Genomic DNA, 27,535 nt, shown 5'->3' with positions numbered 1-27,535 from the left:
GCAGATGAAGCAAGGCGTTTGGTGATTCATCCTTTCTTTATTGCGCAGTTCATTAGGTGACATTTCTCAAAAACAAGCACGACCAGAAATGTACAAACTAAACAAACAAAACAGCTACTCGTTGTTTTTGAACATGGATTGGTCCTTGCAAAATAATGACCGCAAAAAATTATAATGAAGGGAGTCATTCAAGTGCGTAACTTTTTCCAGTGCTCTGGGGTTTGCACCCAGGGAGCACTAAGATTTCCACCAAGAAGCATCATGAAGGAGGCCAGCTGCTTGTCATAAATAATCCTAACTAACCTCTGTGTCCAAGGATGCACTCAAGTCATTTCCCAGGCCGAACACATGGCCTCTTCTAATCATCGTCATCATCGTCGTCATCGAAATGAATGTGTTGTCCTTTCGAAGCCCACGCTCGGTCATAGCCCCGATTGCCGCCTGCAGGCTTCTCCTGGGTGGTGATGAGGTCTACGATGGCTGTGATGACCGCGCAGTCTTTGGACTGACGGTTTTGCCAGTCCACCGGAGCGGGGTTGCGAATCTTCTCCTCCAGCAGAGAGTCCAGCTCTTTCTTTAAACTCTGTCGAAAAAAGACAAGAAAGGGAGGTCAGCAAAATTACCTGCCTTGACTGGAGTACTGTCGATGTGTCCTTCGCTTACCTTGACAAGGTGAGCGATGCGAGCCGGGGATCTGAAGACGATCCACTGGTCGACGGCGACAGTCTCCTGGTCCCCGTCTTTCTGGATTGTGATGTCTCCTCCGAAGAACAGCAGCGAGAACGGGGACACCTCGGTGCAGTCGTACAGGAAGATCTGAGGACACACGGAGAGATGTCGATAACGCAGGCCGACGGGAGGATTACAACTAACACCCTAACGCGCTCGGTGACAGGGAGCGGCATCATTATGACACACCGCGCCCGACAGTTACTCTGTGGTGTGGGCTGAAAGTGTCCCATTAGTGAGGAGAGTTTGAAATGTGTTTCAGTGCCTGTAGTGTGAGGAGAAATGTCATCATGCCCTGACTGTGAATCTCCTAAATGTGTCACACTGTTTACCATCCATTTTCCTCCCATTGCTACACTGACAGCTGCTTATGTAAAGTAGCTTGCCTACTAATATCCAAAATGAGAAATAGCGAGAAAGACTGTATGCACATGCTCACATAAACTGCCTACGTCTGAGGTCAAAAGCCACCGAGACTACATAAGCAGCAGACTGCGGCCAACAAAAGGTGTTTCAGCTTCGAAGGTAACAGACGCAAGTGTTCGGTAGAGAAAGGTGGAGGAAGCGGGAAGGAGACAAGAGAAATAAAAAAAGCAAGGAGACAGCAGGGACGACTGGTTTTGCCCCATGAATATGTAATGTAATGGACCACCAGGGGCAAGTGCGTCAGAAGAGATAAAGTTTAACGTCATCCCTCACTTTCTTTTTTTTTCTTTTCTTTCTCCGTCCCTGGACTTCTCCTTTCGTCTCTCTCTCTCTCAGTAAACAAATGACCTTGACGATCTCACGTTCTCAGAATACCTTTCTATATCACGGACAAAGCTGCACAGCACCGTGCGCAAAACCACTTAAGCGCTGCAAAGAAAAAAAAACATTTAATGGTGGGAATAATGACGGAGAAATCCAGCAATGCACTTTTCTTCATAACGACGAAGGCAGCAAAGTGAGAGACAATGGCACAGGCGGCAATCAGAGAGAACATGAAAGGTGTTTTTCTGCAGGATGGTAACGTTCGCAAAGAGACAGCACGGAAAGAACAAAGACAGATGGAAGGGAGGGAGAGGAAATGGGAGAGAAAGAAAAAAAGGTAGAAAGAGGGAGAGGAGAGAGAGAGGGCGGCAGTCACGGAGCCGCATTGACCGTTTTGCACCCCCCTCCCCAACCACCACCACCTCTTACATTGTGTCTGGAAGCTTTGAAGCACAAGAGCCTTTGAGAGGGAGTTGAAAGGCAGTGTTTTAATCAAATATTCATTCAGTGTAAAGCTGGCGTGGCACCACGGCCAACCTTTAACCACTGGTCTCTCTCTCTCTCCACTCGTATACAACAAACACGCAATCAAACGACGTCATTCCTACTCACGCTGCTCGTTCTCATCTTGAGGTGGTAGATGAGCCACGCGTAGTTGAACTCGTTCTCTTCAGCGTTGACCGACTTTGGGTGGATGTTCACCTTTCCATCCGCCTGGGTGTACACATTTGCCCTGAGAAAGATAAATAGTCAGTGAAGTTAGTAAGATTTTAGGTCAAGAGATAAATGCCGCACAAACATTATAATCAAAAACAATCAAATAGATAAGGAGACGGATCTTGAACAGAATCCTGAATTTTATGGGAAGTTGGTGAAGTGACATCAAAACTGAGGTGAAAGTGAGTAAGTGCTGCTTCAGAGTTTTGGACTAATAGTAATCTGGTAATGGCATTTTGGCTGAAGAAGGAACAAAGAGCACAACAGTAGTCTGAGCGGGAGGACACAAAGGCATGGATAAAGTTTCCCAACTGCTTTGGAAAGCAGAAAAAAATACTTTTTTGGAAATGTCCATCATGAGTGTGAACTCTTTAGTACGCTTCAAAGCTGTTCAGAGATATTATTGTGGTCAAAATTATACAATTTTCACATCTACCCACTACTTGTGCACCAGCTATTGCCCAGGTAGTCTGATAATTTATCATCACCTGAATAAATTTTATTAAAATGAATCATAAAGTAGTTCTGGGAAAAACCCATCAGGTGCTCTTGGCTTGTTAATCCATGCATAAAGAATACTTCCTGCCATTTTGGCACGTAGGGTACCAAAGAGATCTTCTGATGCAGTTGGCAAACCCTCTCTGAACATGAAAGTAACACCGTGTTCCAAACTCCTGCACATCAGCCAGACAAAACCGACTGCTCGACTGCGGGAACAAGCTGCTTGTACCAGACAACAGTCCAATTTCGCAGCAAAACAAACAAAAACTGCTTCATGGAGCGATGCTTTCAATAAATACTGTGGAGCTGTAGTGCAGACATGTGAAAACTTACAACTGGCTCACCATCAAAGCTGTAAAGAATTACCTATGCAGGGGAAATGACCACGGCAGTTCCACTGTGCGACTGGGTCTAAAGCTGTCAGTGAGACAGACAAACAAAAGTGACAGCCCTGCTGTGAGAGTGTGCGTCTGTCTTTTGCACGCAAGTCACAGCCGCTGCCTATGACAGCTGCCCGAGGGCGGCTTTATGATGACTGCATTGATCCTCAGCTGCAAAAGCACCTCTGTTTTTGACGATTTTCCTAACACAGTCCGTGCACAGCCTCAGGTAATTGTCCCTGGACCCTTAGAGAACTCTTACCTAAGAGGACTGACAAGGTATTGCAGCATGAAGGCCATTTTTTCTGTTTTAGGATCAATAAGAATGATTGTGTGCTTCTCCATCTTGTGCTGCACGTCTCTGTTCATCTCCCTCTCTGATAGGCACACTCACCCCGGCCTCTTTTTGCTGTGAGATGGTCTGATCATGGCCACCTTTGGGTACAGACCGGCTACAATCACAGCCTTGATTAACTTCTCGTTGTCTGGGGAAGAAAGTGAGGAAGGAACAAATGAGCACTTGCACATTTACATATCACATAAAATCTTCTACTACCGCTCCACAGCCTGCTTTTAAGCCTTTAAACTGCAACGACTCAAAATCTGACAGTATCTTTGTCTAATGTATCGTCAAAATACCTCATTAAGATTAACACAAGACACAGTCACCTAACAAGTAACCAATGAGTCAGTGAGAAAACAGGTTTGTTTAGACGGTACGTCTTGAATATCTTGTTAAATGAAAGTTTTAAAAACATCTGGTTTGATTTTCATTTTTCATTTTGTTTTCATGGACGAAATAAGCTTTTTTGATATGTCACGGTTTTTAAGCTGCTGTGCTTTTTGTAAAAGATGGATCATCTTGTTTCAAGAAAAAGACTTGATTCAAGAAGATAAATCTGTTTTTATTGGAAAACCTTGAAGTCAAAAGTCATTGCCCAACTCATACATCAGAAAAAATAGTACACTGCATTCAGACACAAGTATTTGTATTAAGGGAGTGATGTGTCATGAATTGAAGAGGATGACATTAATGGTATAAAGCAAAAATCTTTAGGAGTTTTGTAGTCTCTAGTTTAACAATGTTATATCCAGATCTATTTTATCTTGAAAGGGCCAAGTGAAAGAATCTTAAATTTAGATTAAAATCAAGTTGCTCTTGTTAATAGATTATTTAGTGCTTTCAAAGGAAGTTCCTTAATTACTTAATTCAAGTAAATGTCACTTCCCTCGCCCTGATAACCAATTTTGTCTTTGAGTTATTTTTAACTGGATACAAGAGACGTCTGAGGAAAAAAGTTCCACTTTAAGGCTAGAGGACTTATTTTAAGCACGAGTGTGTCAGTACAAAAACATCTCATTTCAAGCACTATATTTACAACTAATTGGGATAATCTTATCAAAAACAGGATTCTCCACGCGGACAGCAAACTTTCAAAGAAAGGAGGGGGACTGGAGCACACACTGATAAATTTGCAGCCTTCAATGGTGCAGACGAGCCAACACATCGACACCACTGTGTCTTCATCGGATAGTCTTATATTAAGGTATATTTTAGTCTGACTTGTTTTGAGGGGGTACAGTTTTAGTCTTTCATTTAAAAAAAATATTTTTGTCTCATTTCACTGAAAACAATGGTGTGTCAGATGGTTTACATCCCCCTCAGTTATAAAAAGAGCAAAACCATAGTCTCAAAATAATCATTAGACCATTAGTCATTCACTGGTTATGACAATAACATCAATATATTAAACATTACTGACATTACTGAACATTTTCTGACAGCTTCATCGCAGCCCAAACACTCTTCTTACTTACCTGAGTTGATGTTAGAATTGGGGTCTTTGGGGTCCTTGCTGCTGACGAAGCCTGTGTTCATTAGATGCTCAGCAAACTGGCCCTTCATGTTGTGCAGCATCTGAATGATAAAAGAACGAATTACTTCTAAACTGGCTGCGTGTCCTTATCTGCCCGGACCTGAAAACTTAATCACTGAGGACCCGTGACTTTATTTTCAAAGCACTTCAGTGAAGAGCTCGGCACAGCGCTCACAATCAGCCCGTCTCACCTGGAGCGTATTGGCAGACAGGAAGTTGTCCCAGCAGTACTCCCTCTCATACCTGGCACCACGCTGCTTCGCTTCCTCCCAACCCTAGCCAATCAATGGAAGATAAATTAAGCCAGGATCAATTCATACAGCAGACAGAGATGAAAGAAAACCAACGGATGTGGGGTGTTGTACCTGGAAGGCATTGACAATAGTGAGGTGGTCACTCTTGGAGTTTTTGGACAGGACCTTTCTCCTCATGTCTGCCATCTTCTCTTTACCCTGAAAGAGACGCATGTTTTTACGAACATTTCTTTAAGAAAGACTTTGCAGTGAAGATAGAGTGCAGCAACATGTTGAAGTGTGCATGTGTCGCTGCAGACGTAAGCTTTCATGTCAGTGAACCGAGTGCCCTACCAGGGGTATGAAGAAAGGGTCTTTGAAGCTGAGTGAAGCGGCGATGGTGAGCACGGGGTCGAGGCAGCCCAACAGAGCCCCGAACAGGATGAGTTTCCCGATGTGAGGCTCCACGGGGAGACGGGCCAGGTGGAAACCCAGAGCTGTCAGGTTCTCTGAACGGTCCAGGGCGTTCTAACACACAACATGCACACAAACTTAATCATCTGAGCTCAAAATAGGCTGTTTTTTTTTAAATAGCCACATAATAGTACTGTAAATGAACTGTGTGGGGTTTTTTTTTTTGAGTGTTCCAATAGAGTTAGACTCCATATGCCTCCTTCTTTGTTTACCAGATGGTCGTATTAAAAATACAAAACATTATTCATTCTATTGACTTCTGTGGCAAGGAAAAATATCTTTGCTGTTTTGGATCAAGAGTTGGATTAAGTTGTTCCAGCAGAAAGTGGCACAGTCTTATAATGGAGTGTATGCCAAATAAATAAATCCTAATACATGCTTCACTCCTCAGTGGACAATTTCTATAAAGTTTGGGACCAGCACTTACAACATGTTGGACCTGTGCTTTTATGTTCCATTTTACAAGGCTTTCCTAAACTGACCCCTGTCTCTGTACCTCCCCGTCAGCAAAACCAGTTTTCCTGTAACATTGCTATGTGTTTAAATATTTATTGACTTTTGCCTTTTTCTGTTAAAGAGGGTGGAGAGGGTTGGAGCCGGATATAATGCCCACTGTTATTTTTTCTTTTCTTGCTCTTTCTTGCACTTTTATTCTGTGTTGTATATGAAAGAATGTTATAAATATATTATAATTGATATATTCACATGAAAGGGAACATATTTCCACAGATTTCAAGGCTCCTGGCTTCATTAAAGTGTAAATTGAATGTCTTTATATACATGGCAACCGGTTAATACAGACAAGGTTTTTCAAGAACTATTAGGTCGGTCATGCCTTTAATCACGTTGCCACATTAATAAAGTTTGATTTAGTTTTTAGGTGAGTTATTATTACTGTCTGGTAGAACACGGTTTCCACCAATGATTTTCACTGTCTTAGCCTTGTTAGCATGAAACATTGTTCATGTTCTTAATACTTCAAAATTTTATGTGAAAGACGTCTTCGTATTGTGTTGCTGAGATAACTACTGAAGTAAGCATGCTAACCAGCTAGTCATGGCCCATCCTGTCATATATAACCACTCTAAGATCCCAGTCTGGACTGGTAGCTGCATGGCTAACTGAGCTAACTAGCTAATGGCAGCTATAATTAGCAGCAGTTAGCGGTTACTATGGTGCTGCCTCCTACTTTTTGGAGTTACCTTTAACAGGTGGTCAGTTCTTACATATTGCAGCTTTAAAGCTGAAACAATGAGTCGATTAAATAATTGGTTGATAGGCAGAAAATGAATATTCAACTATTTTGATAATCATTCAGTCAACAGTCATCTTTCAGCCAAAGATACCAACAATGCAAAATTCCAGCTTCTGAGCAGTGACTATTTACCGTTTTTCTTCTTATGTGAATGGATCATTTTGAGGTTCGATTGTATGAACGAGCTCCCTGAAAACATTCTTTTTCATTTTAACAAATTGCAATGAGCATTTCTTACCATTTTCTGACATTTTATAGAGCTAACAATAACCCTTACCCTAAAGTGAACTGTTGCTCCTGGTTTCTTTTTAACATATCATTAAAATGCTCTTTACTCTTTCTTACCAGGTCTGTCAGGTTCTTGATTGCCAGGTTGACGGCCTTTTCAGTGGGAGGGTCCAAGGCTTTCTCCAGGAATCGAGCTATAGACCCGAGCTTCAATATCTAGGCAGCACACATCACATTACATCACACATTTATCAGCAAAACTATCTCTTGTCATTTGTGACAAATACTGAATTGTGGGCAAACCCTCTTCTTGTTTACTCAAATTGCTGTTTACAAGCTGTCTGTGACAACAGAACACCGTGCAGAGTTAACCACATTAACATTCTTCTCTAAGTGGCTGGGCTTAGCACAGAATTAATGTGATGATAAAAGATGAGACTAAGAATATCCACATTCCCTAAATGTGTATTCACCTCCACATCAAAAAGAGATTTCTAAATGTACCAAACATCTCTCTGTGACAAAGTAAGGAAGCATTTCTATGTCTGACTAATAGGCTGGTGTTGGAGTGTTTGTGCATTAGCAGAGTGTGCTGAGGGCTAGCATGTTGACAGTGTTTCTCTCACTTTAAGGACAGGCTGATGCATTAGTCCGCCTCTCACCCACTAGCTTCACAAAAACCACATTACACACACATACTCAACTAGATCCAGCTGAACCCGTGGAAGACACACTCAAAAGCATATCCAGTAAAGCCACCGGTGTGAACAATCACCACAAACACTAGATCAGAGTGAACTTTGGCTTAATGTTCCATTAGCATTGGTTGAAATATGTCTGAGTGGAGTTTGAGGATTTATAAAGAGAACGTAAAAAAAAAAAAGAGGTGGGAAAAAAATAGTAAGCAAGCAAAGAAGAGATAGTACAACGCTCAAAAGAGAAGCGATTATGATGTTCGGCTGAAAGAGAGAACAGGAGCTGGAGAGCACGGGGGCATGAGTCAGCCCTCAGTGTTCATCTTTCTCATTAGGCAGGAGAAGCTGTAACTGAACTCCAAAGACCTAAAACAGAAGCACTGTCCTGATCCTCCCCTCCTCCTGCACTCACAGAACTCATTCACAGCAATCTCGTCCTCATCTCAACTCCCAACCAAACATCTATTTGTCTCTCTCCGTCAGTCTGTCTCCCTCTCTATCTGCACACACACAACCTTGATCTGCAGGCACAGCTCCTCCAGCGGCGTCCTCATGATTTCCGGTAATTGATAGGCATCCAGCAGGCTGGCCCTGAGACCGTTGTACAGATGATAGCACTTCCCTGGACACACTCTAGACATATGCACAGAAGGAGAGAGGAAGCAAAAAAAAAAAGGGTTATGTGTTTCATCAGTGCTGTGACAGGTGCTTAATCTAAAATCGATGGGATGAAACTGCACTCAGTAAGCGGCTCCTGCTAATTGGGCCCTGCTCCACTTTGATGTCAGAGCTTGAGGTCACAGACTGGAGACAACATGGGAGTTGCTGCACTTTGCCTTTCTCAGTGTTAACAGATGGGAAGGCAGGAAGGAGAAGAAGGAGAAGACTGACAGAAAGATGAGATGGCGAGTAGAAGGAAAAAATAATCCTCCCAGATTAGCATCACATACCCAGAGGCGCCAACATACAGCCTGCCCTCATTATCAAAAATATCAAGAAATACCCTAGCGTGCAGACAAACACACACAACGACACACACACCTGCCGGCACGTCCTTTTCTTTGTTTGGCGTTGGCCAGGCTAACCCACTCTGCCGTCATAGTGCTGATGTTGTTGGTGGTGTCGAAGTTGGTCTCCTTAATCTTGCCTCCGTCTATCACATAAATGACGTCATCGATGGTGATGCTGTGAGGAAGAGAGGAGAGAGAAAAAAAGAGGCAGACAGAGAAAAGAGGGAAAGATATGAAAAAAAGGGGCTTGAATAAAGACCAAATCAAAAAGGAAAAAAAAAAAAAACACTTCAAAGCAGTCTGTCAAGAACGCCTGGCTAAGACTCACACACACGCAATCATTCAGAAGTAAAAATAAAATGTAGCCCTTCAGTAGGTTTGGAGTCTATATTTAGTGGAGTGATGTGAGGGGAGTGCTGGCAGCTTCTTAATTTGCTCGGTTAGTGTGTGTGAGATGCATTAACAAATTGCCTGTCAGAGTCTCAGTCTGTTCCATCGGAGCCAATGTGACAGTGTTCACGATCAATCCTAGAAATGTATGCTAATGGGCCTCAAATCCGCTGTTTGTATTAATGACGGGGACCGGCTGCACTACACTTATGCACAAAAACACTCGATAGAGAGAGATTTTTCTTTTTTCTTTTTTTACACTCTCACTAGAAAGTAACAACCAACAACACATTTTCAAAGGGAGTAAAACTACAAAGGCTGGACAACACAAACAAGTACACACGCATACAAATACCTGGTCTCTGCTATATTGGTAGCAATCACAATCTTTCTAACTCCAGGAGGAGGCCTTTTGAACACCTGAGATGAGTGAGAGGGAAAGATTAGATTGGTCTTTTCTGATATTGGAAAGGGAATAAAGACAGACAGACACAGCCAGAGGGACGGACAAAGAGAGGAACAGAAGAATGCTGACCTGCGTCTGATTAACGGTAGGCATGAGGGAGTGCAAAGGGATGATAACGAACCGGTCTGAAACACAACAGGACACAAAAGAGAAACTCAAACAAAGCACCATTTGCAAACACAAGAGACTACTGCGAGCGCTCGAGGCTGCGCAATTATGTCTAAAACTATTACTTTAAATATCCCTGCGAATTTATTTACTTAATGTATTATTCATCTTGTTATTTTGTTATATGTAGGAATACCGACTTCGCTCTGACATAGTATTTCATTAACACTAGAAGAACAGTTCAGTTTTAGGAAATCCGACAGATTGAAAGATCCCCGCCAGTCATGTTTTATGGCTTTATAAAAACACTCTGCTAGAATAATCATTTCAGTTTGATATGATTTTCCACTGAAGCGTCTGGAAAAACCCAGAATCTATGAATATGGAAGTATTGTTCATTTTGATTCATTTCTAAATAAAAGATGACTGTACTTTCAGTCAACTCTCAGCGTTGGTGCACTGAGGGTTTCTAAGTGTTCACATCAAAGTTCTAGGCCCATAAAATATTTAGTAATTAATTGTAGCTTTTTTAAGTATTTACTCGTCTTTAAAATGTCCCACACTGGTGAAATTGTCCATCACAGTTATCTAAAACGTGATGATGTCCATCAGACCTTTTCAGTTCACATCAACTACAGCCCTGATTACAAAAAAGTTGTGACGCTGTGTAAAACATGAATAAAATCAGAACGTGATCATTTGTAAACAAACTGTGTTTACCGACAACGGTTGTACAAACTGTTCCTGAGCTCCTCGTCTCCTCTGTACCATCATGTATTTCACAAAGTGGTGAACCTACTATCACCTACACTATCACCTGCTACCAATGAACCTGTTCACCTGTGGAATGTTCCAAACAGGTGTCTTTGGATTATTCCACAACTTTGTCTCCGGTTGCTCCTGTACTGTTTTTCGATTTAAGAAGTATTTCACCACTGGAAAGATGGCATTTGGATAAAACTGGGCAGTCTATGCAGAAGAAAGGCATACACATTTTTGAAAGTGGTGGTACATGATGAGAGCAAACAGAGAAAAACAGCTGTGGTATTGCCTTTTGCTCGAAAGGTCGAAAACCACCAACAACCAGAATGCTGCACCGGACCAATACATCGGTGATGTACTGCAAGTTGTAGGGTGCTGGTTTTATTTTTGGCCCAGAGTCCGTTTTTAAAAAGGAAACAGCAAGTCGGGCCAGCCCAGAACAAACACTGTCTTGTCACAGCTAAACAATAAACTAAAATATGCTGTTGGAAACATTTCAGGCAATAAATACACAATGAACAGGATTGTCATTCATATTTGATCAGTGCTGCCTTGTTTTACAACATGTGAGTGTTTTCTGGCTCTGTTTTCACAGTACAGAAACAATATGGATGACAGATGAGACATTTCACATCACGTCGTATTTTTGCTGGCAAAAAAACATGTTTTTTTAATGATTTATTCTACAGCATATCAAGCTGCATGTTACTGGCAAGTGTGTTTACCTGATCGGAACATCTGCTGAGCCATGAGCAGGTCATTGAGAGTGCTGATGTTGTCCCAGCCAGGCAGGAAGACCAAGATTGCTCCTTCCTGTCAGACAAAGACATGACACAACACTTAGCAGCTGAGAGACACAAACACACAAAACAAACTGCCAAGGGAGATAAACAGCCATTAGGCTGAGTCTCAGCAACAACTGAGCCAAGTGGACGGGGTGCCTGTGTCCTCAGAGGAGCCGAGCCAAGCCAGACAGAGACGACTTGCCCCGAGCTTCCAACCTCCACATCCAGCCACACAATAGGCCCCGACACTGCCTGCCAACATCATTATGACAACAACAGCTCACCCCTAAAGGACAGCCTCCGCTGCACATTAACACAGAGAAAGTCTCGATTTTCACAAAGCAAGCGAAAAACAAAACCAATTAGTCACCTGGAAAATATAGAGACACACGAGTGCAAGCTGAAAAAACATCAGCAGGATAACAGGTGATGGTGACTAATGGAGCTGGAGGTATTCCAGTGAGGGCAAATGAGCCGTCTGACAGCGATTGTGAATGGGTGACCACTTAACGTACAGTACAAGGAGGTGTCAGCCACTCAGCCGTACAAACAATATCACATAATGCTAAAATAAGATAAAGAAGCCTTTAATGATTAATGAGGAGCGACTCTCTTACTGTAGCAGCAAAGAACAAGACACAGAGAGTCAAACAGCGAATTTCACTAGATTGTAAGACAGAATATTTAAAAGATTTACTGGGAACAACAGATGCTTGCAGTCAAGTCAGTCATGTTTATTACAGCACAATATCACAAATGATGCCTCAAAGGGCTTTGGTAGAATAAAAACAGCAAGCAGCAACATTATCAAAACAGGCATAAACAGAAAAGACAAAAACTAGCAGCAGCATTGGCAAAATATACAACGTACAGAAGAGAGACACATATTTATACAAAAAAGACGGTGTAACATGCAAAGTAGGCTACCTAACCATGCCCATTACACACACAGACTGTGTACAAGTTGGATGTCTGAATTATTTAGGGCAGACTAAGTGAAGCTGAGGGCTCAAGCAAGAAGATGTGTTTTGACTTTAATTTTGAAAGAGTCGAATGAGCTAGTTTCTTGAATTTAGGTAGGAAGACGCTTACAAAGAGGAGGGGAGGACAACACTCATACACAACAGATTTACACATGTTAATTATTTAGGGTTGGGTACTATTTGAAGGTTTTCACTTTTACGTCAATGGCCTATCAGGACCATTGTAGGGATAAATAAATGATTAAATAACTAAATAAATAATTTAATATAAAAGCCGGGGGAGATCAATTGGCAAGAAAAACTCTTTTGATTGTGTTTTTTGAGGTGCTGTCTTCTTTTTGATTTTTATTTTTATGTGGGGTGTAACTAAGATATATATATACAGTATGTACGTTGCAATTTGATTTAGCAATAAGGACATATGACTTGTGATTCACGACTTTAACCCAGATTATGTGTTATATATCCAAAGGAAACTGCATGTAACCATGCATGTTTATAACTTCATAATCTCAGAGAAGGTTCAAGTTGTTTTTCTTACATACATTTGTTGTTTTTTTCTTGTATATTTACAACTTTTACCTATGAATATTTCATCCCTCCACTGGCCCTGTATTTTATTTTTATTTCAACCTAACATGGCCCTAATACTCCATCATAGGTTACCAATACAAAGGTACAGATTGTTTTTTTACTTTGATAAAATGCCAAACTGCTCAGTGTATCAGTGTTCAATGTGTGTTGTCTTAACATAAATTGCCATTCAATAACTTTCCAAAAAATAAAATACTGTCAAAAACAGCTATGTTTTCTTGTCTACTGATTTAGCGACAGAATATCTGATCAAAGGATTTTGATGCCAAATTTGGCAGTTGCTCAACACCCACTACTGCAAACACATTTCAGTCAGTACTCAGAAAGTAGTGAGGATTGACACCCAGCTCTGTAATGTTTAAATACTCACATAGTCAAGAGTTAGAGACAAAAGAAACAGGATGACTTCAAAGGTGTTAAGAAGTGTGTGACTAATCCTTGACACAAATATGAAGGCTGCAATTAACAACATACGCCTGCAGATCAGATTGTGCAAAGCAGACCAGAGCAGCATTACGCACCATGCTGAAATGGTCAGAGATAATTCAGCTTAGATATCAAAGAAAGAAGAAGGGATTTAAGAAGCTCTAAACTTCAGAAACCTGAACAAAATCCAACTTTTACTGTATGCTATGATCAATGGGGAAACGTTTCTGGAAAATGCTATTTCACCACATCAAAGACGTATGTACAAAAATATTCTCAGGATAATATTAAGCTAGTATAAACTAAAAAGGACTGCAAGCTATTCATTTCCTGAGAAGGAAGGGAGATAAAGAACAGACATAAGAAGTAGCTTCTGGGCTCTGAGCACCCCTGCCTTTTAATTAAAGCTAATTATTATTACCAGTACCTAACCACCGGCACCCACATGGGACTGTATGTGTGTGTTAATATCTCTGCATATGTGTTTGTGTGTGTGTGTGTGTGTGAAAGAGGCAATGTGCCTACTTACAACCTGTCTAACACACATGTTCACACACATGAGGTGTAGAAAAAGGCTCTGATTAATTCAAACTACAAATCATCTACCAGCACACTGAGCTCTCTAGTGTTGGCCTACTATTTAGTAGGCGCACACACCAAGCCACCCACGTATGCGTGTGCGCGCGCGCGCGCACACACACACACACACACACACACACATACACACACACAGAGTTGCACCCAGCAGGCGTTCATTAATGCCTGCATGTCAACCCCCTAGGTGTCTAATCACAGACCCCTGCGACATAATTAACCAATCATCACAGTCGAAGGCCTGGCAGACGGTCTGTATCCTCAGTTCAGAACGCCGTCACGGCGAATCAGCAAGTTCCCCTCTCGGCCGTTTGACAATGCCACGCCGAATCAGCTGGTCGACTGGCTCAGGGTGGCCGTGACTGATAGAGATACGGCTTCACGAGGGAAGGGATAATTATTCTGTCTATCTGCGTTAGTCACTCCTCATTCTGGGCCTGTCTCTTTCTTCAGTTCCTCTCTCGTAAATGTTTTTTACAAACGGCCACAAACTAAGAAAAATGGGAAATAGTTCCACTTTACTTGGAGAAGTGGGTGAGTCCCTTTTTCTTCTACCTTCAGTTCTAGCACTGTTTTTCTCAGGTTGTCTTCACCCTCCATTTTTCTCCTTTTAATAGTGACAATAGGCTACACTGAACAGTATTGATTGTGATATTCTTTTCCACTGTGCAGCTCTGTTTCACACATGCTGGCATTGGTCTACGTGACTCTGTGAAAAGAAACTGATGGAAAAACACAAAAAACATGCTGCAAATATATATTTGAATGGTGAAGTTACTGAAATAGTGACTACATTGCAACATATTTGCTCTGCTGTCATTAAACCACACTAATATCTCCTGATATGGGAACAGTTCAGTTATGTGTCACTGGATTTACTGAAAAAGTAAAACATTCACAGAAAAGAGAAGCTTGATCTCACTTAGTGGACATTATATTTTATATCACCGAAACTGAGCACTGAAACAAAGGAAATATAAGCGAGGAAATGTAACAAGAACTGGAATGAGAAAAAAGGAAATAGACGCGTGTTGGGAGAGCATCTGTTCGATCACTCATTAGCACAGATCAGCTGCCAGGATCTGTGTTATTTCCTCTGATCTAATATATTGCTCTGCGTTTGGAAGATAGCCCTCCTGTTCCTTCCATCTGCTCTACCTAAGAGTCTACAACACTCCTCTCCTTTTTTAAGTTTCTACGTCTGTGTCAACTATCAACTTTATCTGATCTGAAACCATCTTCCACGTGGACCACTGCTCTATCGGGAGATATAAAAGTCCAACGACGTAAATCTTAAAGTATGCAAGAAAAGTTTTAGTCAAACAAGCACTAAGGGCCTTTGGACTACTCCGGCTCATAGAACAGGTTCCCTGGAATCCCATTCATTTTTTATTTTATTGTTTATTTCTGCAGGGACAGCTCACATTATTAAAAGTATCTGCAGAAGAGTTAGCAAGCAGCTGATTCTAAATGTTGTATCGTAGGCAACTGGACTAATTTCAGTTTCTTGAAGACATTTCACTTCTCATCCAGGAGGCTTCTTCAGTTCTAACTAACTGGAGAGGAATTTGCAGGCTTTTAAACTCGGTGTGGGAGTGTCCTTACAGAGTCGTTAAGGACACGCGTGAGCTCTGAGTTTCATAGTCATTAGGGCCACTTGCGGGTTGTTGACTTAACTGGCCTTCATGTGGGTTGCTAGGGCTAGGTGAGCTCAGGTGTGAATGGTTGTTCAGCTGTCTGGGGCTCACCCACAAGTGGCCCTAATGACTATGAAACTCAGAGCTCACACGTGTCCTTAACGACTCTGTAAGGACACTCCCACACCGAGTTTAAAAGCCTGCAACTCTCCTCCAGTTAGTTAGAACTGAAGAAGCCTCTTGGATGAGAGGTGAAACGTCTTCAAGATACTGAAACACGTCCAGTTGCCTACAGTACAGCACTTATAATAACCAAGACCTGGATGACTGAGAACCTTCATCAACATCAAGCAGCTAACTTACATCTGTTGTCTCCGGGCAGGTAGAAAAAAAACACAGAACAAAAAACACACTATATAAAAACAGCGTTAAACATACAAATGCATTGGTGTGAGATAACAATAAATAGAGTCATTGGTGGTGATACTTTTGGGCTGATATTTAGCCAAATCTTAAGGCTGGTTTTAAACACCGCAAAGCTTCCTGAGTCACTAATGTTTGTGGGTGCGGGTAATTTCATGGCCGAGGATTAGAAATCTAATTTGAGACACCAAAAATTGTTGCCACTTGCAGACAGCTGCCCTGACACCAGACACACGAAGCTGAACCCACCTCGTCATTGAGCACAATATGGCGAATCAGTGCCAGGATCAGCTCCAGGTCAATCTTGTCATCGTTGTCCAACATCTCCAGTGCTTCAATGGTGCTGTCAGAGTATCTGTAAAACATGGGACACAGAAGAATACATAAATATTCTGGGTATATGCTGGGTTTGAACCTTTGCAAATTACTTGGTCAGATACATGAAAGTTTGCAAATATGGAAGCAGTGCCGTTGATGTGAAAGTGAAAGGTCATTAATCAGCTCATTAGAGTTTTGAGAATGGCTCCTTGTCGATGTCTGTGTGGTGTTAAACAACACAGGTATTTTTATGGCCCTGGAGTTGTTCACCAAAACAATTGGGAACTTATTCCAAAGAGTGACAAAAAAGACATTCTGCTATTCAGCCAGGATTCAACACAAAACATAAATCGGGGTTTTCTGTGGATTTATTTTGGTTTGAACCTTAAGCTGGTGTAATTTTTCAGGTGTAATAATACCCAGCCAGTGTTGAGCACAAAATGTTTTCTATTTGGTTACATGCTGGGTTGAGCGTATCAAACTATCAGAATTCTGTCAGAATGACTATTTCTTTTTCATAGCATATTTTAGTATGTTTTCAAATAAATGGAAAGATAGCAAAACATGCAGCACCAATATCAAAATGCATTGCACCTAGCACGGACAGCAAAAACCTATAGTTTAAAGGATAGGTTAATATTTTTTTAAGTGTCCCATTAACAATGCTCAGGTGCCCATGTGAACATGAAACAGCTTTGGCTTGCTGTAATCATTCCTTCTGTTCACAGAGGCCATGAAGATCTTTCATAATAGGCTTTTAATGTCAGTGATGGGGGAAAAAATCTGTGCAAAAATGTATTCAAAAATGAATCTGGAGCTAATATGAGGCTTCACATGTCCAAGTTAGACAAATGACAGTGCATACAGCCCCCCGGCCTACAGTCTTTTTATTCAAAATTCCCTCTTTTTGCTACTATGCCTCTACTGCAGCTCAGTAAGGAAGGAAACACAAAGAATGCATTTGTCACTAAGTACTGTCACTTTGGAAGATACCCATTTTAATTGTTTAACTGAGGCTGATGTTAAAACGTCAGTATGAACAGAAGGAATGATCACAGGCAGAAAACCCTGTTTCAATCTTCATAAAGCCATGGAGTGCTAAATAGCCCCTAGCCTTACATTTGCCACTTGAGCCTGAAATACACTTGGGCATCAAGGACTTACTGTACTTGCATAGAGTGTAGGAAGGCAGTGTAGGTGCAGTGTAGGAATGATCTATAATTCTGCCTGGAGCTCTCTGCCCATCGACCGTTGCAGCGCTGTCATAACATGATCATGGCGCTGTTTGTGGTCAGACACTTGAATACACTTTCTACAGAGTTTATGTTGACATTCTCTTACAGCAAACAGCTGTGAAAAATGAAGACGAATGTTTTCTGACTGTTATTGAGAAGAGGACGAAATCTTAAGTGAAATGTTGAGGCAGTTGCCGGAAGGAAAAGTGCAAAGTGGCAGTTGCAGTGTTTATATAGGCCACTTTATCTAAAAGCAGTTCTATTTTTGAAGAGAAGCAAATAAGCTACAACATTTCCGTTTTTCATACTTTAGGAGAGACGGCAGCCACATATGGCGAAGCTTCAACACTTGCAGATGTATAAATCAGCGTTAACTTGACAAATCTCTCTTGGGGTCAAGTTTTCCGAAAGCACTCAGCCGGCTCTGTATTCGGCTTTTACACACTCGAGTGTCAACTTGAGGTTCAAATTCACAAAGAGAAGTGAGTTATTTATTCTAAACTGTGAATGTCACACAGCCAAATCCTCCCACCTGAGCAACACATCTATCAACCTGGCAGCTGCTCTGCCAATTTATCTACCCTTCTGTTCTCACTAACTCACCTGCCCTGCAGCGTGCGAGCATAACAAGGCCAGCTCTCCTTGTATTCAGTCTCTTTCTCCTCCTTCTCGGATCTGGCGTTGCGTCCGTGCCAAAAGTTTCTCTTCCATGCGGGGCGACGGTCCTTATTCTTGGGTCGATGCCTGGCAAACACACACCAACCAGTTTACATAAGACCCTAATAAAAAGGGATGTAGTGGTACCATTTGTATTTTTTGTATTTGTGTCTGTGCATGTGTTTTACCTGGTCATTTCCACAATGTCCTCAAGTAGGAACTCTTCCACTGGGAATGTCAAACCAGGGATGTGGATCATTGGACAGTTGCCTAAGGGAGTGTGACACAGGGAAAGGGGTAGATAAGAAGAAGAAACCAATTAAATTGCAAGATTATTGTGGAACGAGGTTGAGTGTGTGATTTGGCGGGTTGCATACCAAAATATCTGGAAAATTTCTCTGCGTTGAGCGTGGCACTCATGAGGATGACCTTGAGGTCGTCGCGGATGCTGAGCAGGTCCTTCACGATGATGAGCAAAACGTCAGACTGCAGGTTTCTCTCGTGGATCTCGTCCAACACCAAGTGGCTGACACTGGACAATAATCTGACATGCAACAAAAACAAACAAAAAACAGGGTTTTAATGGTTTACATGTGCGGCTGTATGTCCTCACTTGAAGTATGGCAATAAAGATCATATTTTTAGTTTTGTTTATCAAAGTGTTTTTCTTTTCATACTTTGCTGCATAATTGTTGAACCATGACACTTTGATGCATATTTTTTAAAATTTTTGCTTTCTTTGTTAATAAATGGGAAAAAATATATATATAATAAATCGCTGAATCCAATCAGCAGTTCATATAATTAAATTTTACTGTATTTTATTTTTATTTAAAAAAAAAAAATATATTATTCTTAATTTTTTGTGTCCAATTGTCTACTTGTCCTTTTGTGTCATTTAGTCATGTGTTTATTTGTAATCGCCTGTATCAAAATAAATCAATCAATAAAAAAACTTTATCCCCCACATTTTAAAAGATGTCATCTAATCTTAATTTTACATATCAAGCTGGTCCAGTAAAACATATTGTCTTATTCATAAACACAGATTAACACAGATTCCAAAAAGTTGGGACAATGTGTATAACTGTAAAACATAGATATAACAGAAAGTGATCATTTGCTAATCCTTTGGACATATTCTTAATTGAGAACAGTACAAATACAATACATTTAGGGGCAACAAAAGACTGGGAAAGTTGTGAAATGCTCAACATTTCACAGGTAAACAGGTTCATTGGCATGTGTTGGTTATAATCAGTTATGAAAGAGGCATCCTGGGAAAGCTGAGTTAGTCACAAGCAAGGACAGGGCATCGTGAAACACACGATTGTATCATGGATATTACTACACAGGCTCAGGAACACAAAACTGTTGTTGGTAAACAAAGTTAATTTGCAAATGATTGCATTCTGTTTTTATTTACATTGACATTTCCCACCTTTTAGGGATAAGGGTTGCACTCTGTGCTTATCAGTACAGCAGTAGTCCGTAATGACGAGTCAGAAGCATCTGAAAAGGTTAATGCGTCACTAAAGTGATGGCTTGAATCAAATAGTCACACCATGACTGACAGGGGTAAACACAGCTGAGGTCCACGCAGACTGCCAGCTTGTGAGCCAGCTGCTGTGTGAATTTACCTGAATCCTAAAAAAGTTGCAGCACTTTATCAAACTGCTGTAGTCCTGAAATGACTCTAACAAGAGTCGTGCCAATTGTGAAGGAAGCATGAAGCAAGACAACAAGAAGTGCTGGCACCCTCACTAAGTCTCTGTGTTTCCTCTGAAGATGCTCAGAATGCAAGGATGAGCAGGCAGGGATGAGTCAACAAAAGCCCTGCGTGCGTGTGTGTGTGCATGTGTGTGTCTTCATTTCTCTGCCTGTGAGAGTGGGGACCCATACTAATGCTTCTACCACAGACAGTACAGTCTACCACAAATCATTGGGGATAAAACAGAGTGACACAGAATGGTGAAAGGACAACTGGAACAGAGACACAGACAAAAAGTCGAGAAGAAAAGAAAAGCTGGTAGAGGATGTGATGATGATGAGGATGAGGAAGCAGGGACAAATGTAGGTGGTGGAGTACTCACGGGTCTGAGCGAAGCCACTGAAGAATAATGCCTGTTGTACAGTACAGGACCGAACCTTGTCTCCGTGGTAACCGGCTGAGAAACGGGAGGAGGAGAGGAAAGAAAAAAAGACTTTACATTTCCCAAATGACACAGATTAAGACCAGCACAGTGTCCAGTGAGGACAAAGGTTGCCAGAATGAATCCTGGGTTTCTCTGTTAATCTTCCTACATTTGTGTATGCAGCTGTTATAAGACTACATTTCTCTTTCTTCAGTTGGTTGTTCAAAGATCATGCAAAGCCACTATATATCGATGCTCAGCGTGGACACAGAAGTGCACATAAAGCTGAGATCGATGTTGCTATAAAAAGTTGTTGTTACAGAAAAGGCTATTTAATAACTAATGTAACTGGTTGTAATAGCCACTTGTGTTAATTATCTTTATACCAGACTTAACATAAGCAATAGTCAATGATGAAAGGTTTCTCCATTGATAGCAACTATGGAATGACTTCTCATTTATTATGATCCCAAACAAAGTTGAAACTGCCGCAACAAAAGCTTTAATGCCTCACTCATGCAAGTGTGATATTTAATAATTGTGATATTTCAGGAGAAATAAGACGAACAACAGGAGAATAAAAACACATCAAACCATCAACACACCAATGTAAATAATGACACAACCAAAGCAGTGAAACAAAAAAAACAAACAGTGGGACTGATAAAACCTTACTAGGGCTGTAAGTCCAAAATCCAAAGACTCTTCACCTACTGCCAAACGACAAAAAAGGTGCAAATCGTAATATTTAAAATTTTGCTTAAAAAAATGTATCCATTATCAGAATAGTTGGCATTTAATTTTCTTTCAACTGATCTAATTCAAATCCTAATCAAACTGTTTCAGTGCACTGATATCATTTTAGACAGAAACGTTTATTGTTAAACTGTAAAATGTCCAGTGTTTGATAACTACATCTCAGGGATCACTGCAAAAAATGTGTGTATATTGGCCTATATATTGATACTGGAATGTTTCCTCCCAAATATCAATATGTCGGCATCAGCTTTGGCTCCAATATATAGATACTAAAACAGCAAGCATGTTCATTATGAAGTGAAAAGAAACTACTGAAGGAGAAGCTTGCTGGGAGCCAGGTGCCATGGCTAGATTAACCTCAGGGCTAATAGGTGCTTCTGGACCTCTATGAACCTCCCAGTCCTCACTCTCTGTGCAATATGTATAGTTTTTTCTATACTGCAATACTACCTGGAGACAGGTTTGCTGTGTATTTATTTGATTAAATCACAAATTAGTTTAGTAAAACGCTACATGTAAGCACAAACTTCACATTACAATTTATTCAGGGACCCTCTTCCACACACAACCTCAAGGTCCGGTAATAAAGCACCACCAACCTTAATGCACCAAGCAGTTACTGGTGCATATTTTAAACATCTTTTCAATTAAATCAAAAGCAAAAAAAACAGAAAGCATTGAACTTTCAGGGTCCTGGAACAGCTTAATGCTTTGTCTGTTTGGTACTGCAACTGTGCACATACTGAGAAGGTCCAGTCACCTTTTTATTTTCAAGTGAATAATGAGATAAATATCTAGATTGTGGCTGAGAATCTTTGGCTGTGTTACCTCCTAAAAGATGAGTTTACTCAGTGATTAGTAAAACTACATAAACATTAAAGTTCTACCAGAGCAGAGAAGCTAACAAATGGGCTATTGTCATGTATAAAGGTGATGTTCTCCAAGCATCCCAAAACACACAAACACAACTTCTCTACCCTCTATGGCTGTTTTGAAATCTCATAGCGGAGAAAGATTAGGAAACACATTTACTTTATTAACCCTAGGCAGCTTCTTACTTTATGGGACATTTATTTATACAGCGGCTGTCTGCAGAGACTGAGTCATGAGGACTACTACATTGCCTCCCTGCAGATGGAACTGAAGTTTCTAAAGAAAAAGATTAAATGTGTTTTGGCCAATTTGTATTCAGTTTTCAAAGAAGCGGACGACCAACTGAGAGGCATAAGAAAAGTTAAGACAAGAAGAGTGTACTTTTTTATATTACTTGCTATGTGGGGGTGCTGGTGAATCAACAGAAGTTAGACAAATTTTAGAGAACAAATTTCTTCTGCGTATACCCACTGAGAGACACCTGTGGGCTCTCTCAGTGGGCAGTGACAGCAAAGCAGCAAGCTTAAAAAGATGCCTTTCTAAACCGTCAACTTATTCAAGGTCTTTGTTACAAAGCACTACTTTATTGTTTTTCTTCTTTCTTCATTGTTTTAAGGAGAGCTATGAATCACAGCAACGGTAACTTCATAAAACTAAAGGGAAAAAAAGCATAAAATGATTTAAAAATGGTCTTAAATTCACAGTCTGGCACCTCTTTTATGTCCCATTCTTTAACATTCAGTAATAATTTTTTCTCCATCTGTTCACTTCTCATTCCCTTTATCAGTCTCCCTTCATATCACACCTGAGTTGCCTCTTTCCTCCCCTCTTACTGCACCCATCTAATCCTCTCTCCTACGCCATACTCTATTGTATGTAATTCACTTTAGATTGCTGCACAGTCTCATGCCGCTCAAGTACCTTTCCCATCTAGCAATTCTCATATCTTCTGCCCCTCAAAAAAACTTGACACCTGTAGTCTTCATCCATCCCATGTATTTCCATTAGCCATCTTAATTCAGCCCATACATCAAGAAACACATTTGTGATACATGGATCAAGCAAATGCAGTTCATGTAAAATCTCATGTGCATAAATACCCAAAAAGAAATCACATTTAGAGGTACATCTGCTTCTTTCGAAAGATTGTGAATCAAACATGATCCTCAGTAAAGATAACTGCACCAAGGAAAGCTTTAGTCAAACGCACAAAGGCTGTTGGCTTCATTTTATTCTTCAACCTTGCAGGAAAGCTAACAGCAGGCTTTTCTAAAGTAAACAACCAGACAGAATTCTAAGAAAAACAGCACCAGGGAAGGAACAGAAACAGGCTTTGTGCTGCAATAAATTCCTTCAAAAACAAAATAAAAGGCCAATCAGCAATGCCAAACAATTTCTTAGGCAAGAACAAGACATGGCAAATGTACCTGCACTTTTCTACACCAAGGCAATTTAAAGTGAAAGGCAATAAAAAGACACACATAAATGGATGTGCAGTTGCAGTGCAGTGGAAGATATGAATAAATGCTCCCACTTTGAACTTAAAAAAATAAAGTCCTGATGCAAAGATCTGAGAGTTGGAGCTCATCTCAGGTTTTTAGGTTTAGTTTTGACTCTGGGGACAGTGAGCAGACCGGCCCATGACTATCTGAGATGTCTGTACGGTTCATAACAGGGCAGCAGATCAGAAATTGTATTTTCTCCTCTAAACCGTTCAGTGCTTCATAAACCAGCAGTCGTATTTTAAAATCAATGTTGTGATTCTCTCCCTCAGGACTCTAGCAGCAGTGCTCTGACTCAGCTGCAGCTGTCTGATCGACTTTTTAGAGACACCTGTAAAGACAGCATTACAGCAGTCGAGCCTACTGAAGATAAATACACGGACATGTTTTTCTAAATCCTCCTGAGACACAAGTCCTTTACTCTCGACTCTTGACTACACCAATATTTCTGGCCTGGTTTGTGGTCTGCAACATTAGCGACTGGAGGCGAGCACCGACTCTGAATCGTTATTCTGTGGGTCAAAACACGTTTTGTTGTATCTTTCTTTACTGGCTGACATTTTGGCACATCCAATCACTGATCTGGGACCATAGTAAACTGGTGATATCCTTCTAGAAACTCATCACTGGCCATTTCTTTTGGTTCCCTAATTACTAAACCAATAGCTATTTTAGCAACAATGTGCTTACATTTTATACAACATATGTCTGAAGAGACTTCCTTACCTCTGCAGGCGGATTTGATAACCACAAGAATTTCCATTCCCTACACTCTCTGCCCTCTCTGCTGCTACACGCTCTGCTACCTGTGTAGAAGGACACACAAACAAAAATATTACAATTAGCATTGTGAGAAAAATACTCATCAAATGTACATTACTGACAGCGACATACAATCCAATAGAGTACTTACTGAGATGGCACTGATGCGACGAGGCTGCGTGCAGACCACGCGACACATTGAGCCGACGCCTCGATTGATGTAGTCATCTAGGATGAATTGGGTGACTTGAGTGGTCTTCCCACACCCTGTTTCGCCACTCACCACCAAGACACGGTTCGAGTTGATCAGCTCCACCAGCTCCTGAGGACGAAGAGATGGAAGCAGGTGAGAGAAAGTGAAATTATGAGATCAGAAGGAGGGTAATAAGATTTCAAATTTGAAAAGGGAAAAAGTCTGATTTGGCAGAAATGGTGTGATTCGTGAAGCTTTAAGAGTGCATGAAATCAAAAACATACCTCTTTTTTCCCGTAGGATGGTAGCTTTTCCCTGAATTTCTGAGGACAAAAAATGAGCAAAAAGCAAATGATCTATCTTTACAACTTGAACTGAACAAAAAAACAGATTCCGTGTAGCGGTTTGGCAATAATTCAGTAATTCCTCTCCATTCACTGAGTGGAATAATATGACATTACAATACTGTGATGCTGTGAGTCATCTGCTCTGTAAATTAATGGTTAAAATATTTAACACTATATATAAAAGGAATATTGTGATAATATCTCTGTGATTACAGAGATGTTAGTTCACCATATGGCTCAGGTTTAGTCTGTGTTAGGGTCTTGTACTAGACTGACTAAAGCTGTAAACATAAACATCTGTTGACCTGTAAATCTCAGAGAAGCCAACACAGCAACAGATTCTTACAAACCAACTGGCATGTGTTATTCATTACTGAGACACAGACGCTCTGCATCATCACCAATTATCCTTTTGTTGTCGTGTAAATTATACTCCACTGTTCATTGCTTTAGTGACTTAATTTGCAGACAGAAATCATCATGCGACTTTGTTATATAATCTAAAAAAATATCAAACAGGTTAGACATCAAATTTGCCATAAAAGTTTGTCACAGTGGACACTGTATAGGCAGATGATAAAATCATTAATTCAACATAATTAATTGTGAGATAAATGCAGGCAAGGCTACAGGGCCTATCTTAACTTTTGCTGTTGTATACACAGAACTAATCATTATACTCACTAGCATCTCTTTGTACTTTGGATCTGATTTCTTGCTCTGCAGATCTCTCTGTAAGCGCTCGTCCAGTGAACTGTCTCTGCGTACTTCCTGAAATAAAAACTCCAGATCCTTGTCTTTCTTTCTAAGTTCCTCTTTGTCCTCCTCCTGCTGCTGCTCCTGCTGCTGCTGCTCTTCTTCATCCCACTGATCTGGAGCCTCATCTTTAACGACTGCCTGAGTGAAATAACTAAACAAAAACATTTAAGCATGTAAAAATCCACAATATACAAAGTAGATCACCAGACAATATTGGTTGAGTTGTGACTGTGGCATGAAGCACCATCAAAATATTAAACTCTTAAACTCTTATTTTGTTTCTCAAGTTACCGTTGTGATTTGTGAGCTGCTTTCTGGCCCGCACTATTTTCTTCCTCCTCTTCCTCATTTTTGATCTCGATCTTTATTTTCTCCTCTTCTGGCTCATCCCCATCAAAGAAACTGCACACAAAAAGGTCATAAACATGTAAATTAGAGTACTTACACTCCAGACACTTAAGATTTTGTCTAGCTTTCCCATTTGGATTATTGTAAGCTAGAAACTCCTACTGTTCTTACCAGTGACCACTGCTATTTGCAGCTTCCCGCCGGTTGCCAGACGTAGAGGCTCTTGTATCCCAGCCGTCTCTCGCTGGACCAGGCTGTTCACTCTGGACTGAGTTAAGCAGCTTGGTGATGTGCTGCTCTCTGGCCTCGTCCATCTGGACCACGGCCCGCTGCACACAGACAAGGAAAGGGGAAAGGTCCTTGCATTTAGCCGAACCAGATGTGAAACCATGGCTTGGTTTGAATAAATCTTTCCAAATGTTGTACTTCGTACTACAAATGTTTTCCCACTGACAAATCCCACTCATATCCCTCTGAAACTATGAAATCCATATAACAGTAACAGGAAATGCTTCTGATATGTTAAATATGCGTGTTCATTTTTTCATTTTAGTAACAGCTGGGTGATGACTTGCTCTTTTAGCACATCTGTGCTATATAAATGGCGTTTATTCGCTTTGAGGATCGAAACCAGTTCTGCTACCCTCAAACTGAAGATGCCAATACAAAACCCAGTAAAGGAAATAAACAACTGTAGGTTTTCCAATGGTGTTATTGTGGAGATAGGCTAGTTCAATGAATCAAAAACTAACATGCGGGTAAGGTTTACCTCTAGTAGGTCATTGTCTTCCCAGTGTTTCAAGATCTTGGTGGCCTCGCTCATGTTTGCAAGATTTTGCCCACAGATCAGCATGCGTTAAATCAGCCTGTGCCCCACACTTTACAGTTGACACTTCAGTTCAGAAGTACTAACTATTTACTTATACGTCTCTCACATCTGTGTTGAAGGTCCTGATCTCTGTTTCTAATACACTGACACTGTGCAAGCGACAATGTACAGTACAAGAACAACCAAACACAGTCCATACCGATCTCCGGTCAGCCTGTTTCCTCCTCACGGCTCCATATCTTGCGTACCACAGACCAATCTCGCGGCCCTTCAGGTGTGGAGGAGGACGGTCCCGTTGTCCACCTCCACCTCCTCCTCCTCCTCTATCCTGGTCAAAGTCGGAGCAGTGTCCCCTCGACCCTCCTCCGCCTCCTCCACCTCCTCTGTCCCATCGCTCCCTGCTTCCATCTCTGTAGCCTCTACCTCCTCTTCTGCCTCTTCTCCCACCTCCTCCACCGCCATATCCATAACTCATACCGCCGTCGGGAACAAGCGGTAGTAGCACCAACTGCTAAACCGTTGTCAAGATAACTGTTAACCGGTAAAAACGTTGTCTTCAACCGTTAACGTTAGCTACTCGCTAACGCTAATGTTGCTCAGCTAGCTGTTGGATGGATTTGTGGACCAGAGACTGACGTTAAAAATATGAAGCTACACCCACGTAGCTACTGACCGTTCATTAATTGATAGCTACATGTACACCTTAAATGTCGGTGCAATAATTAGCTCATTATACAACATTAAGCAGACGCTGCTGTCAAAATGCAGCAGTTTGTGTGAATCTGTCCATTCCATCCGGCA

At 41.1% G+C, this 27,535-nt stretch overlaps 1 protein-coding gene across 1 annotated transcript; it reads right to left on the bottom strand.

The window, feature by feature from the left end:
• Window positions 1–17: 17 nt before the first annotated feature.
• Window positions 18–27,535, bottom strand: dhx36 (DEAH (Asp-Glu-Ala-His) box polypeptide 36). The gene is made up of 26 exons (XM_084351689.1): window positions 26,934–27,535; window positions 26,077–26,234; window positions 25,849–25,959; window positions 25,483–25,708; window positions 24,736–24,774; window positions 24,410–24,580; window positions 24,223–24,302; window positions 20,321–20,395; window positions 18,605–18,771; window positions 18,416–18,497; window positions 18,174–18,314; window positions 16,267–16,372; window positions 11,301–11,388; window positions 9,775–9,830; window positions 9,595–9,659; window positions 8,881–9,024; window positions 8,355–8,472; window positions 7,262–7,360; window positions 5,542–5,715; window positions 5,320–5,406; window positions 5,146–5,229; window positions 4,896–4,995; window positions 3,472–3,562; window positions 2,092–2,212; window positions 664–816; window positions 18–583 (listed from the first exon to the last, which is right to left on the bottom strand). Exons 1-26 carry the CDS (start codon window positions 27,207–27,209, stop codon window positions 359–361), a joined length of 3,237 nt encoding a protein of 1,078 aa, XP_084207815.1. The 5' UTR covers window positions 27,210–27,535; the 3' UTR covers window positions 18–358.

The sequence above is a fragment of the Pagrus pagrus genome, assembly GCF_965226575.1.
Source record: "Pagrus pagrus genome assembly, chromosome: 4".
Lineage (NCBI taxonomy): Eukaryota > Metazoa > Chordata > Actinopteri > Spariformes > Sparidae > Pagrus > Pagrus pagrus.
The sequence above is the reverse complement of the archived record's forward strand: the minus strand, read 5'-3'. Positions and strand labels throughout refer to the sequence as shown.

Coding starts and splice junctions, on each gene's coding strand:
- dhx36 (XM_084351689.1), bottom strand. CDS start 27,209: ATGAGTTATGGATATGGCGGTGGAGGAGGTGGGAGAAGAGGCAGAAGA. Junction 20,396..24,222: donor TATCAAATCCGCCTGCAGAG/GTAAGGAAGTCT, acceptor CCCGTTTCTCAG/CCGGTTACCACGGAGACAAG. Junction 18,498..18,604: donor GAAATTTTCCAGATATTTTG/GTATGCAACCCG, acceptor ACACTCCCTTAG/GCAACTGTCCAATGATCCAC.